This window comes from Aspergillus clavatus, genomic scaffold (genome assembly GCF_000002715.2).
Source record: "Aspergillus clavatus NRRL 1 1099423829797 genomic scaffold, whole genome shotgun sequence".
NCBI lineage: Eukaryota > Fungi > Ascomycota > Eurotiomycetes > Eurotiales > Aspergillaceae > Aspergillus > Aspergillus clavatus.
Window position 1 is genome coordinate 54,265 of NW_001517102.1, and position 10,408 is coordinate 64,672.

Here is a 10,408-nt window from a genome sequence, read left to right on the forward strand (position 1 = left end):
CTATATCTAAACGCCATGAAGTGCATAACCACAATGTTGCGGCGAAGGGCTGTGAGTTTTAGATCCTGGGTTTATGTTCTTATTTAGAGGGTTGCAATCAATAACGGCAAGATGGCCGAGTTGGTCTAAGGCGTGAGGTTAAGGTTCACCTTAATATCAAAACTATTAAAGTTTCCTCATCATCGTTTGATGGCGTGGGTTCGAATCCCACTCTTGTCAGTAAATGTTTTGCTCACAGCATTGCTGTGGTAATCTTTTTCTGTTCTTCCTTCGCTTTCGTTTCCCTTTTTTTCCGCCCTTACTCGCTTTGTCTCATTTCATTTTTTCTTCCCAATATTATCGCCCATGGGACATACATCATAGTACAGTATAGCAGCTGTGGTAGAAGACATTTAGCCTGTAAAAGTCACTCCTTGGGGTTTTAGGAGACATTCAGCAGGTGCGGCAATATACTTGTCTTCACATCATGATATGGTGAATTCCAACATTCAGGGACCTATCTCAGGCTTACTTGAACTGATCATCTTGGATGGTGCCTTAATGGCTCTCTGGTATATTGATATAGATGCTGAGCCACTGAGAAACAGGAAAGGAGGCGGGGGGGGGACATATCAGTGTACGGAAAATACTGAAAAAAAAAATAAAAAGATTATTAACCTCTCTGACAAGAGTGGGATTCGAACCCACGCCATCAAACGATGATGAGGAAACTTTAGTAGTTTTGATATTAAGGTGAACCTTAACCTCACGCCTTAGACCAACTCGGCCATCTTGCCATTATTGATGGCAGAGGCTGGGCTTTTGGTCCTGTATCATAAAAATCTTTTTTAGTATCTTAAATCATTTGGCTTCGCAATATTCTCCGGCGATTGGCCTGGTGTAGGGGTTGTGTTATTCAATACTCAACATACGCTCAAAAGGAAGGTAGGTAAACTTACATCTTTATCCAATTGAAGAGTAATTCTCCGTGCTGGTGAGTCTCACAATCTTCCGTTGGTTTAGAAGTGCATAGTATAAATATATTATTCGGCTATACAACTCCGAAGCTCGCGCGCAACCTCCATGTATTAATACCGGCTGAATTACAATTAGGAAGATCGTAGGTGATCCATTGAAGATTCACACTCCTTGCTAACACGCCTGGGAACATCGTGCCTGTAGTTCTCCACGGGGCTTTTACATACATCCTCTTTCCATGTGGTTTCTGGGAAACATGGGCGACTATAGGTATGCTCCTATCGCTGTCAGTCCAGTCAGAGTTGGAATAGATTAACAACCAACGTCAGCATAGCATGGTAAGCCATGATTTTCATATTGGTCAAAGCTAAGATACTTCATGTTCAACACATATTCATGTAATATGACCCCAGTTGACTGCAGAGCGGCTCTTCAATAACATGGAAAATATAAAAAACCAAGGCAGTAACATGACAGACAAGCCTGAGGGAAACAAGCATTGAAAAGCATTTTGAGATACCTTATTCATAACCCTCCGAGCCTTGAGTCGGAGCCTTGAAAATCATCTCACCGGTCAAAAAGCATGTCATCATGAAGGAGATGATCCATCGGTCTGCCCAGCAGATTCCGGAATGAACGGTGTTAAAAGAAACACAGCTGAAAACAACGCTCAGAAAGTTCGTGCGAAACATGCAGAAGATCAAAGGGGGGGGGGGAAGGACAACCGGCATGGGAAAGAATAATATAAAAAGACAAGACTCAACAGAGAGGAAGAGAGCAGGGATAAGAAATCTTCTAGAATCAGAAACAACACCATAGTTTGACGGAATCCTCCTGAGATGGCGTGGTGATACGCAAGCTACAGCCGAAAGCGAGCCGGCCGAGGAACATGGTGTTATCATCAACCAGGGCATGCTGAACCACTTGCAAGCCGGTCTCGGGCTTGTTGACAGAGAGGAATGTCCCGCTGTCCTCGTGTTGCTGAATAACTAAAAGAGCTGTTGAGTTTCGCTCAATAGTGCAAAGACGGAAGAGAGTATGATATATTGTCAATCAATCAACCAAAAGTGAAAAAAGACAACCAGAGGATACGAGAGACACGAAGCCTAGTCCATGAAATCACCTCTAAGTATCTTCTCTTGGAAAAAGTCGGGTTTATTCTGCTTTGGTTGTCTTGGCATTTCGCGAGCCGGTTGCTCCATCGAAGCAATGGAAGCGGCCCGTTGATGGTAGTTCGGCTGCCCCATCCCAGCAACATTCTGATTTGTGCTTTGATTGGGGGAGAGTGCCCCAATGGACGGAGCACGCTCAGCCCGAGTTCGAAGAGCTTCCGACCAGTTGAAGCCTTCGCCTATTGGTCGCCACGACTTGTTAGACTTATCGTTCTGGGGAAAACTTTTGTGTGTACTTGCAACGACAGACCCAGAGGGATCAATAGCAGACACAGGGCTAGTAGTCGACGCGCTGCGGCGTCCTCTAGTCACTGGAGATCTATGGGTGGGGTATCTACCGTTGCCTATGCTTCCACCACGAACATCTCGCAGGGCCTGGGCGCCAAAAGAAATACGCCGCGAGAAGGGCGAGCTGGGGATGACATTAGAAGCACCGTTTTCGCCGTCATCTATGACAGCATCATCCGTGTTTGAGAGTGACCCTACGGAGCTCGACAAGCTGCCATGTCGAGGATTTCTGGCTCCAAAGGATGAGGTTTGAGTTGGTGAGCCGGAAAGCCCAAGCGTGCTGATCGACAGTCTTCGTCGTTGATTTGGATGGGTACTAGGCACGGTGCTAGCCATGGCAGCAGCGGGACTGCCAGACGGAACACCTTGATTGCTTGACTTGGAGAAATAATCGGTGAAAGTGAGACCCGACGCAAGGGATGGACGGCGGTGGTGGGTTGAGGATGAGGGTACAGAGATCGGAGAGGAAGCTCGATCGTTCGACATGATAAGGGACAGAGAGGTGCAAATTTGTGGTACAAAAAAGTGTAGAAGCTTGACGAGAAGGGTGGACTAAGTGGGAGAATACTAGGATTGAGGACAAATTCAAACGAAGATTTGGTAGGGATCTTGTTGTTGTGAAGAGGAGAGATCCCGGACGGCTGAGCCGCCCTTGCCCTCGCTGGGAGAAAGGACGAGTGAGAAGTAGAGCGAAGTCGAAAAAATGGTGTTATGCTTCACTTGAGACAAAGACGTGACGTCAAGTCAGAAAAAAACAACAACAACGATGAGCAAGATTCTAATCAGAAATCACATCAGTTAGAAGCTCATCGATCACGGAAATGTGAACAGTCAAGGGCAAGCAGTTAAATCACTTGAGCACATAAAAGACAATTGGAGGAAGAGGCATAACGTTGGATATATAGCGAGGTGGTGGTGGTTACACGAAGCCAATGGAGGGACAGCACAAACTAATGATCATACAATGTTCAGGGGGTGTAATGACTGACTGAGTTTGTTTTGGGAAGTGGTCCTGGGGAAGAAAGTACAGATAGTGTTTCGGACAGGCTTGGGGGGGGGGTGGACTTAGGGTTGAGAGCAGACAGGAAGCTAAGCTTTCGAAGCTTGTCTGTAGCTGAAGTGTGTGAAACTGAGGGAGGAGGGAGAACAGGTCATCAAGGACCGGATGGGAGAAAAGTCAGAAGGACAAGAAGAAGATTCAAGAAGAGGGGAGCTCATGCAAGACGGGAGAGAGGATTGGCAAGGGAGGCGAATTGAGCAACTGACAAAAAGCACACAGTGGCTGGTCGGTACATACCTACAGTTAACACGTGAATATCAGTAGATGTGTGTGTACAGAGAAGGACTGATAAGACGAGAGATGCTGATGATACTGATGATACCAAGGGTGTTGTTGCTGGTGGGGTGAAGACGCGGAAGAAGAAGATGATGATGATGAAGAAGATTGAAGAAATGAAAGACGGAAGATGGGGGAAGGAGAAATGATGAGTTGAGACTTGAGAGCTTCTGGTGGAGTGAGTCTGAGTGAGTCTAACCTTCGTTCTTTCTACCCCACACAACTTAATCCACCCTCATGCGATACCACAGAATGAGAATGGTTATTCAATTGGCTTATTGCTAGGGAGGAGGATTGATAGGATGAGATGATGATGTGACGACCAACAGTAATAATGATGATGATGATGATATGATGATAGATAGATAGATAGATATGCTCAGTGGTGTGACTTGACTTGTGTTGTGTCAGTGTGTGTCTGTCTATTCCGAGTCTGATTGATTGATGGGCTGACCGTAGAACCCCAAATTGGTCTAGCCCACTAGACAGCCGCAGTGAGGAGAATCCGGGGATCGTTTTGGGCAAAGAAGCCTAGTAGTACAGTAGGCACTAGGCAGTAGCCTACAGTACGGAGTGGTAGGTACTGGGCCAAACTGATATCATCTACTCCGTATCTCGGGGGGTCTTTCATTTTTCTCTTCCCTTCTCCATATTGGATGAACAATGGCCTTAACTCTGTAATCAATCAACACCAACTAACAAGGGGATTATTATTATTATTATTATTATTATCATCAGGCCAGTAGCGGTCAATAGTGAATAACTAAGTTGCATATTTTATACTGTAGCTGTATTAATAATCTGTATGACTGTATCATTCATTATCTTTGCCGTCTTACGGAGTAGGTTGCAGTCTTGCAGAATCAAATGAAATGACCCGCTAGTCTCAATAGAGTATGGTTAATGCTGGTTTAGGGTTAGTATTCTTGGCGGGAGAGCTCAGCTCCGTTTTGGGCTTAGCGGATCAGAAGCTACTTGCTATTCTGGGTAAAGCTTATCGTCAAGCTCGTATTAACCAAGGGCTTGCTTATTCATCATCCATTCATCCTGATGGTAAGTGGTAACCAACGAACAATCGCTTCAAATTCCCCTGGCTTTTGAACAAGGACTCCACCCTGGGTCTTCTCACGCGTCATCGGGACACAGCTTGATATGAGTAGAGTGCTTGGTTTCTTTTAATATATACATGGGATCTGTGTCTATTTCTTCATAACTGGCTTGATGTTTCAATCGTGTACGTCGTGTATGTAAATAAATTCATCCTCCAAGCCCCTCATGTACTATCGCCCCCCCCCCCCCCCCATCGCAAAACCATAGGCTTGTTTGCCCACTGAGAATAGTTGCAAGTCGGTTGTGATTGCTTCGAATTAACCCTCTTACGAGCAAAATCGGAAAGTCACCAAAATCTTTAGTTGGGAAGTGGTGTATGATAGATCGGTAGACCGTGGCCTGGAGGCCGGGTATGGAATAGCTGGATCAGTCGCTCTCCGACGCTCGGCTCGATCTCAGTTCCATCCCGGGCGATCTTGACTTCACGGTTCGCATTCCAGGGATTGCGCAGGCCTCGAGTGCGATGGAATGGGACCCGCTCCGCTGACAGCCATTGCACTCGGAAAGGCCGCCCTATCGAGTTGAAGCCTGACTCTGCGCTTTCCTCGCCTAGATCAATGACACTCTTTCCGGGTCGAAATGCATCAGCACCACAATCATTCTCATCTCCACCACCACCTTCTTCGCCACGATTCTCCACATCTTCCTGGCGTCCATCTCCGTCTCTGTCGCCATCGTCGTCATCTTCTGATGAGTCCGCCTCCCAGAATATGGTGCCCCGTGCCGAATCGTCGATGATTCGTCCAGCAGGCGCGGTGACCGTGGCCTGAGTTGGGATGACAGTCAACTCTTCTGGCTCAGCAAGAGTAGGCTCAAGGCGCAAGGGCATCTCCGACGCCAGGCCTTGGTCCTCTTGGATCGGCGACATCATGCGAGCATAACCATAGTACTCCCCAGACTTATTAGCAGAAAAGATAAGATATACGTTGGGCGCGCTCTGAAGACATATAGTTAGTCTAACGAGTTCGCTGTTAGCATGTGGCATGGTCGCTTTCGAACTCACCTCAAAAGCACGGTTAAGATTGACTTCATTGTGGCTTTGTGTGGCCCAGATTCCGCTCTGCCGGCTCAACTCCAGGTCGCCGACGGTAAGACTCTTGACAACAAAGTATCGGCTCAAGAGGTTTGAAGCAGTGGCCCTTCCCTGCGCTATCTGCGCCTCGGAGTCCTCTACGGTCTCGTCGGCACGGTCGTAGCCCTTCATATCACCCTGTTCTCCGACAGACGAGACGATTGTAGATTGGATACCGACAGCTTTTCCCGGTGATGTGAGTCCCCGTCGGAGGCGACAAACAAGTCGGACTCCGTTGAATCGTGAGTCGTGAAATCGTGCAAGTGCCGCAATGCAGGTTGCTTCAGTCTTGTAATTTACGAAGGCACAATTGCTCTTAGATATAAGGAATACACTCTGGATGTCTTTTGTGGCATCCCGAGAAAAGTAATCTTTGAGATCAACCACATTTGTTCCAGCTGGGAGATTTCCGACCCAGAGAGCGTGGCCAGACTGCTTGGGCTTTCTGGGGGGGCCCCAAGGTGAAGAAGAGCCCGATGTGCTTGACGGCTGAGATGAATCTGTTCCCGATGCATGCGTGTCAGCCAGAAATTGGTAGAATCCCCAGAAATACTTGATGCAATCAAGGAGACTGCCACGTGCTCACCTGTGGATATACTTTGAGTCGGTGTTGGCCTCATGGGGGTCGAGCCGTCAACAATAGTCCTCGAGACATCGTAATCACCCCTTGGCGCTTGCTGCCTGCTTTCTCTCGGTAGCATGGCAGGTGCCTGGGCGATAAAATCCTGCGTGTTGTGATATTGCCCACCTGGAGGCGGGTAAAGCGATGCGTTGGATGGACCTGGGCCATGCCCAACTGGTGCTGTATAGAGATGCGGGGTATAATAACCTTGCCCATATGCCATTGTTTGATTAGGAACAGAGACATTAAGAGGAGCGTTCATATTCGATGCGTATAGCTGATAGTTAGCAATGCCATGCTGCAGGGATGTGTTCTGGTGCTGCTGCTGCGGAGCGAATGGCGTGTACATCTGCGCAAAATGAGCATTGAAAGGAACGGTCCTATTTGGGGCCGTATCGGTGAACGAGGGTAGCGAATGCATGGGATATAAGACACCGGGCGAATGAACTGTAGGGTGATATTGTGGCTGCATAGGAGGCTGAGGGTAACCAGGCAAGGCGGACCTCATGTCGCCCATGTTCATCGCTGATGGATGAGCTCCGCGGCCACGGGATTCTGCGTGCGTGTCAACATTCTCAAGTCGCGAGGGATTCCGACGGCGAGCCCCTGGGTCTACAACAAGAGATAGTCTCTCGTCAGCGTAGTATAACCAGAGAATTTCCTAAGTCGGGTCTATTTTGATTTCCTCCAGAGGCACCTACGGTTTCGTTGGAAGGAAAAAGCTCACTTACCGAAGGGCTGCTGCTGACCCCTTGACGAGCCAACCCGCTGCTGTGAGGGAGGTTCCTGGTTATTTGATGCTTCCCCAGAAGGTTTGGACTGTTGCGATGGAGCATTTTCCATTGAGACTGCGGCTGTACAGCGAAGAGGGCTAGAGTCACAATGTAAAAAGGGGGGGGACGTTCCCTTCGAGTTTAGTTGAGCAAAGTTTTCCCTCCCAAAGCCAAGATTGAAGGTTGATAGCGGAATCAACATACCTGCTCTCAAGTTATATTCACAATGCTATCTAACGCGTGAGAACGGTTCAATGGTGTCTATAGCAGCTAGAGGACGCTAAGTGTCGGTCAGAATTCAAGGCCACTCTGTTGAAAACCACAAGTAAAGGCCCAGCTGAAGCAAGCAGGAAGAAAGAAAGGAAGGAAGGAGAGCAAAAAGGAACAATACACACAAAGAGAAAGAAGAATGAACAGCAATAAATTTGTGTGAAGCAGTGGGAAGGAACATAAAAATGGAAGACCAAGTACCATGATCTAGCATATGAGATAGGAAATGAGGCGTGGAATACAGAGCAAGCAACCGGAAACAGACTGTTCACAGGATGAGAGGTAAGAGAGCCCAAATTGGCGCCCAGGGTGTTAATATTGAGCCCGCACTCAAGCCATGAAGGTAGGAGGGGCCTAGGTGCATGGAGCCACTGGATACACTTGCACAAACGCACATTGAGAAATGCACACATGCACACATGATGGATAAGGTAATCCCAAGCACGCACGCACCACACACAAACACACACAGATGGCTGGGATGCTCTAGTGAGGAGTGGGGAATGGAACTGTGATAATGGAAGGCATATAGAGGTGGCGGCTGACTGTGGGGAATTGGGAAGAGAGGAATCAATGATTATTAGCCATGAATAGGCCATAATCAGAAATGAGAAGAGGTCAATTGCACAATAGAGGTGTCTCCAAGACCTTCCATGTGTCTGCTAGTGGCTCATTTCTTCCAAAGAGCCCATAATCTGAGGATAGGGCATGATCATGGTAGGTAAAATGCTTAGTGTATATAGTGTCATTTGAGCAGCGAATGATGAAGGGAAAAAGAATCATGTTGTTGAGAGAAGGAAATAAAATAAAAATAAAATCGGCGAAAAGAAGAGAGGAGAAATGGGACAGAAGGCAAAGAGGTGGGAACATCTCGAGTGGAATGGAATACCGGGAAGGGGAAAAAAAAAAAAAAAAGAGAAAAAGAAAATAAACATCTAGGACGGACACAGGATGATAGCATGCTGGGATAAGTCCCATTGCCAACGGCACAGTATAAGTGGCGGCATCGCCGTGTTTTCAAGGGAGAAATGAAAGTCTGGAATTGTTGTGTGTGCATGCATGGAGGGAGCGAAATGCAGAAAGAGAAATAAATTTCCCAGGCAGAAATGCATGGAGGTGTCTTTTCCCAATGTAGCCAATTCAACATCAAGCCCGTCTTGTGGGATGTGAAGCTAAAGGCAGGAAAGAAGAGAAGGATTGGGATTCCAAGCGAAACATAAGAACATACCTCTTCTTAGAGATGATCCGGAGATTGACCAGCAGACTAATCCCCGATGGAACGTAGCAGCAAGACTCTGTAGTAGAGTAGTGGTGGTGGTAAGTGGAAGATTGACCAGCGCCCTAAGGGTCCACGGGCTTTGAATACATTCAGAAAGAGTCGATGGGCGAGAAGATGCCTGATCCCGAATAGTTGTGGCTGGTTGATTTCCAACTAGAACTGAAGGGGTAAGGAAGAAGAACAGCCCCCTTTGCCCTCTAGTTAGACTCGGCAGGGCCTGGAAATGTCCGAGTGGCCCTTAACTGTCAGAACTCTAACAGTAGTGAGACAGTCGAGACTCGAGAGGGAGCCTCAGGAGGCACAGGAAGGAGTGGGACTGGGACCAGCTTGTGAGCCTGCAAGCCTGTGATGATGTGGGGAGTCGGTAAGGCTACCGGCGCGGGAAACTGAGAGGGTGATGGAGCACACTGGGGACGTGTGCTTTTTTAGATATCCCGTACGGATAGATGGAGTCAAGTAATAGTACTATCGGCGAAGGCAAGGGAAGGGGGAAGGCGTCGGCTTTTGCTTTCTTGTGCGTGGACTCCTCCAAAATATGGCACATCAACTGGACTCGTTTCAGTCGCAGTAGCTGTATGAAGCTATTACCTCTCTATATGTCTCTGCTCCTTTCTTGCGTGAAGTCCGTCATTCCTGAAGAATGAGAGGGTGGCTATCATAGGAGTCAACTGATCCATTCAAAACAGAGAGCGAGCGAGCGTGCAGCAAAGGCTTCGGCAACCTCACCTACAAGTAGTAGTAAGAGATATGCAACACCAGATCTAAGGCACAGCACAGATGATGACCTTATGGTCCACAGACGAAGAGGAACAAGTCAAGATCCTAAGGCTAGGGAGATAGTGATGGGAAACTCCGTGGGACCATGAGGCAGAGAAGCCAAAAAAAGGCGCAGACAGGCGATACAGCCACAGTAAAAAAGATCGTCATTTGATACCGAGCAATGATGAGGGGAGTTCGTGAAAGGCCCGGGGTTCCATCGAGGTATGGATCGTGGATATCGAACAAGCCACAGCGGAACGGTGGAAAGAATCTGTGCTCTTTCAAATCCTATCACAGTCTCCTCCTACCTGGTTGACTATCTGATGACCGGGGGGAAAATATTTTAGATTTTTTTTTTTTTTTTTCCTTTTCCTTTTCCTTTTCATTTTTTTTGGTTTTGTTTTTGTTTTTGCTTCCTCTATTTCCCCTATTTTCTTTTCTTTTTTTTTTTCTCTCTCTCTTTAACAACAGTAGTGTAGGTAAGGTAGTACTTAGCAGACGGTACTCGGTACCTAGGTAAGGCCAACGCCCGAGCTTCAGAAGATGCAGAAATTATAGGAACAACTTCTCTTCAGGTCCGATGATTGGGTACCATGAGGATGTTCCTGGCCCGTAGGACCCATGGTTTTGTTTTGATGATTCTTACTCTGTTATTTTCCCTCTTTTCTTTCCTACCTCCCGTTTTTGAAAGTGGATTGTTGGAGGCATCGATCTGTCATTTTTTGTGAGTACATCATCTATTCCCCCCTTCCCCATCCCCTGCTTCTCCG

General features: G+C 47.4%; 2 protein-coding genes and 2 non-coding genes across 4 annotated transcripts, besides 6 other annotated features; 1 reads left to right on the forward strand and 3 right to left on the reverse strand.

Annotated features, from left to right (window-relative positions):
- Positions 1-105: 105 nt before the first annotated feature.
- ACLA_005450 lies at positions 106-219 on the forward strand. Its single transcript has one exon. It is a non-coding gene; the product is annotated as a tRNA-Leu (tRNA).
- A 443-nt stretch (positions 220-662) lies between these two features.
- On the reverse strand, positions 663-776 carry ACLA_005460. Its single transcript has one exon. It is a non-coding gene; the product is annotated as a tRNA-Leu (tRNA).
- Positions 777-2,063: 1,287 nt separating this feature from the next.
- On the reverse strand, positions 2,064-2,903 carry ACLA_005470 (uncharacterized protein; the record flags this gene model as incomplete). Its single annotated transcript, XM_001273216.1, has 1 exon — positions 2,064-2,903. The coding sequence occupies one exon, from the start codon at positions 2,901-2,903 to the stop codon at positions 2,064-2,066; it is 840 nt and encodes a 279-aa protein (XP_001273217.1).
- An 873-nt stretch (positions 2,904-3,776) lies between these two features.
- Positions 3,777-3,898: a microsatellite.
- Positions 3,899-4,084: 186 nt separating this feature from the next.
- Positions 4,085-4,112: a microsatellite.
- Positions 4,113-4,459: 347 nt separating this feature from the next.
- Positions 4,460-4,484: a microsatellite.
- Positions 4,460-4,488: a microsatellite.
- A 673-nt stretch (positions 4,489-5,161) lies between these two features.
- ACLA_005480 (putative YT521-B-like splicing factor) lies at positions 5,162-6,906 on the reverse strand (the record flags this gene model as incomplete). Its single annotated transcript, XM_001273217.1, has 3 exons — positions 5,162-5,800; positions 5,867-6,435; positions 6,522-6,906. 3 exons carry the CDS (start codon positions 6,904-6,906, stop codon positions 5,162-5,164), a joined length of 1,593 nt encoding a protein of 530 aa, XP_001273218.1.
- Positions 6,907-7,678: 772 nt separating this feature from the next.
- Positions 7,679-7,715: a repeat region.
- Positions 7,716-8,499: 784 nt separating this feature from the next.
- Positions 8,500-8,532: a microsatellite.
- Positions 8,533-10,408: the final 1,876 nt, after the last annotated feature.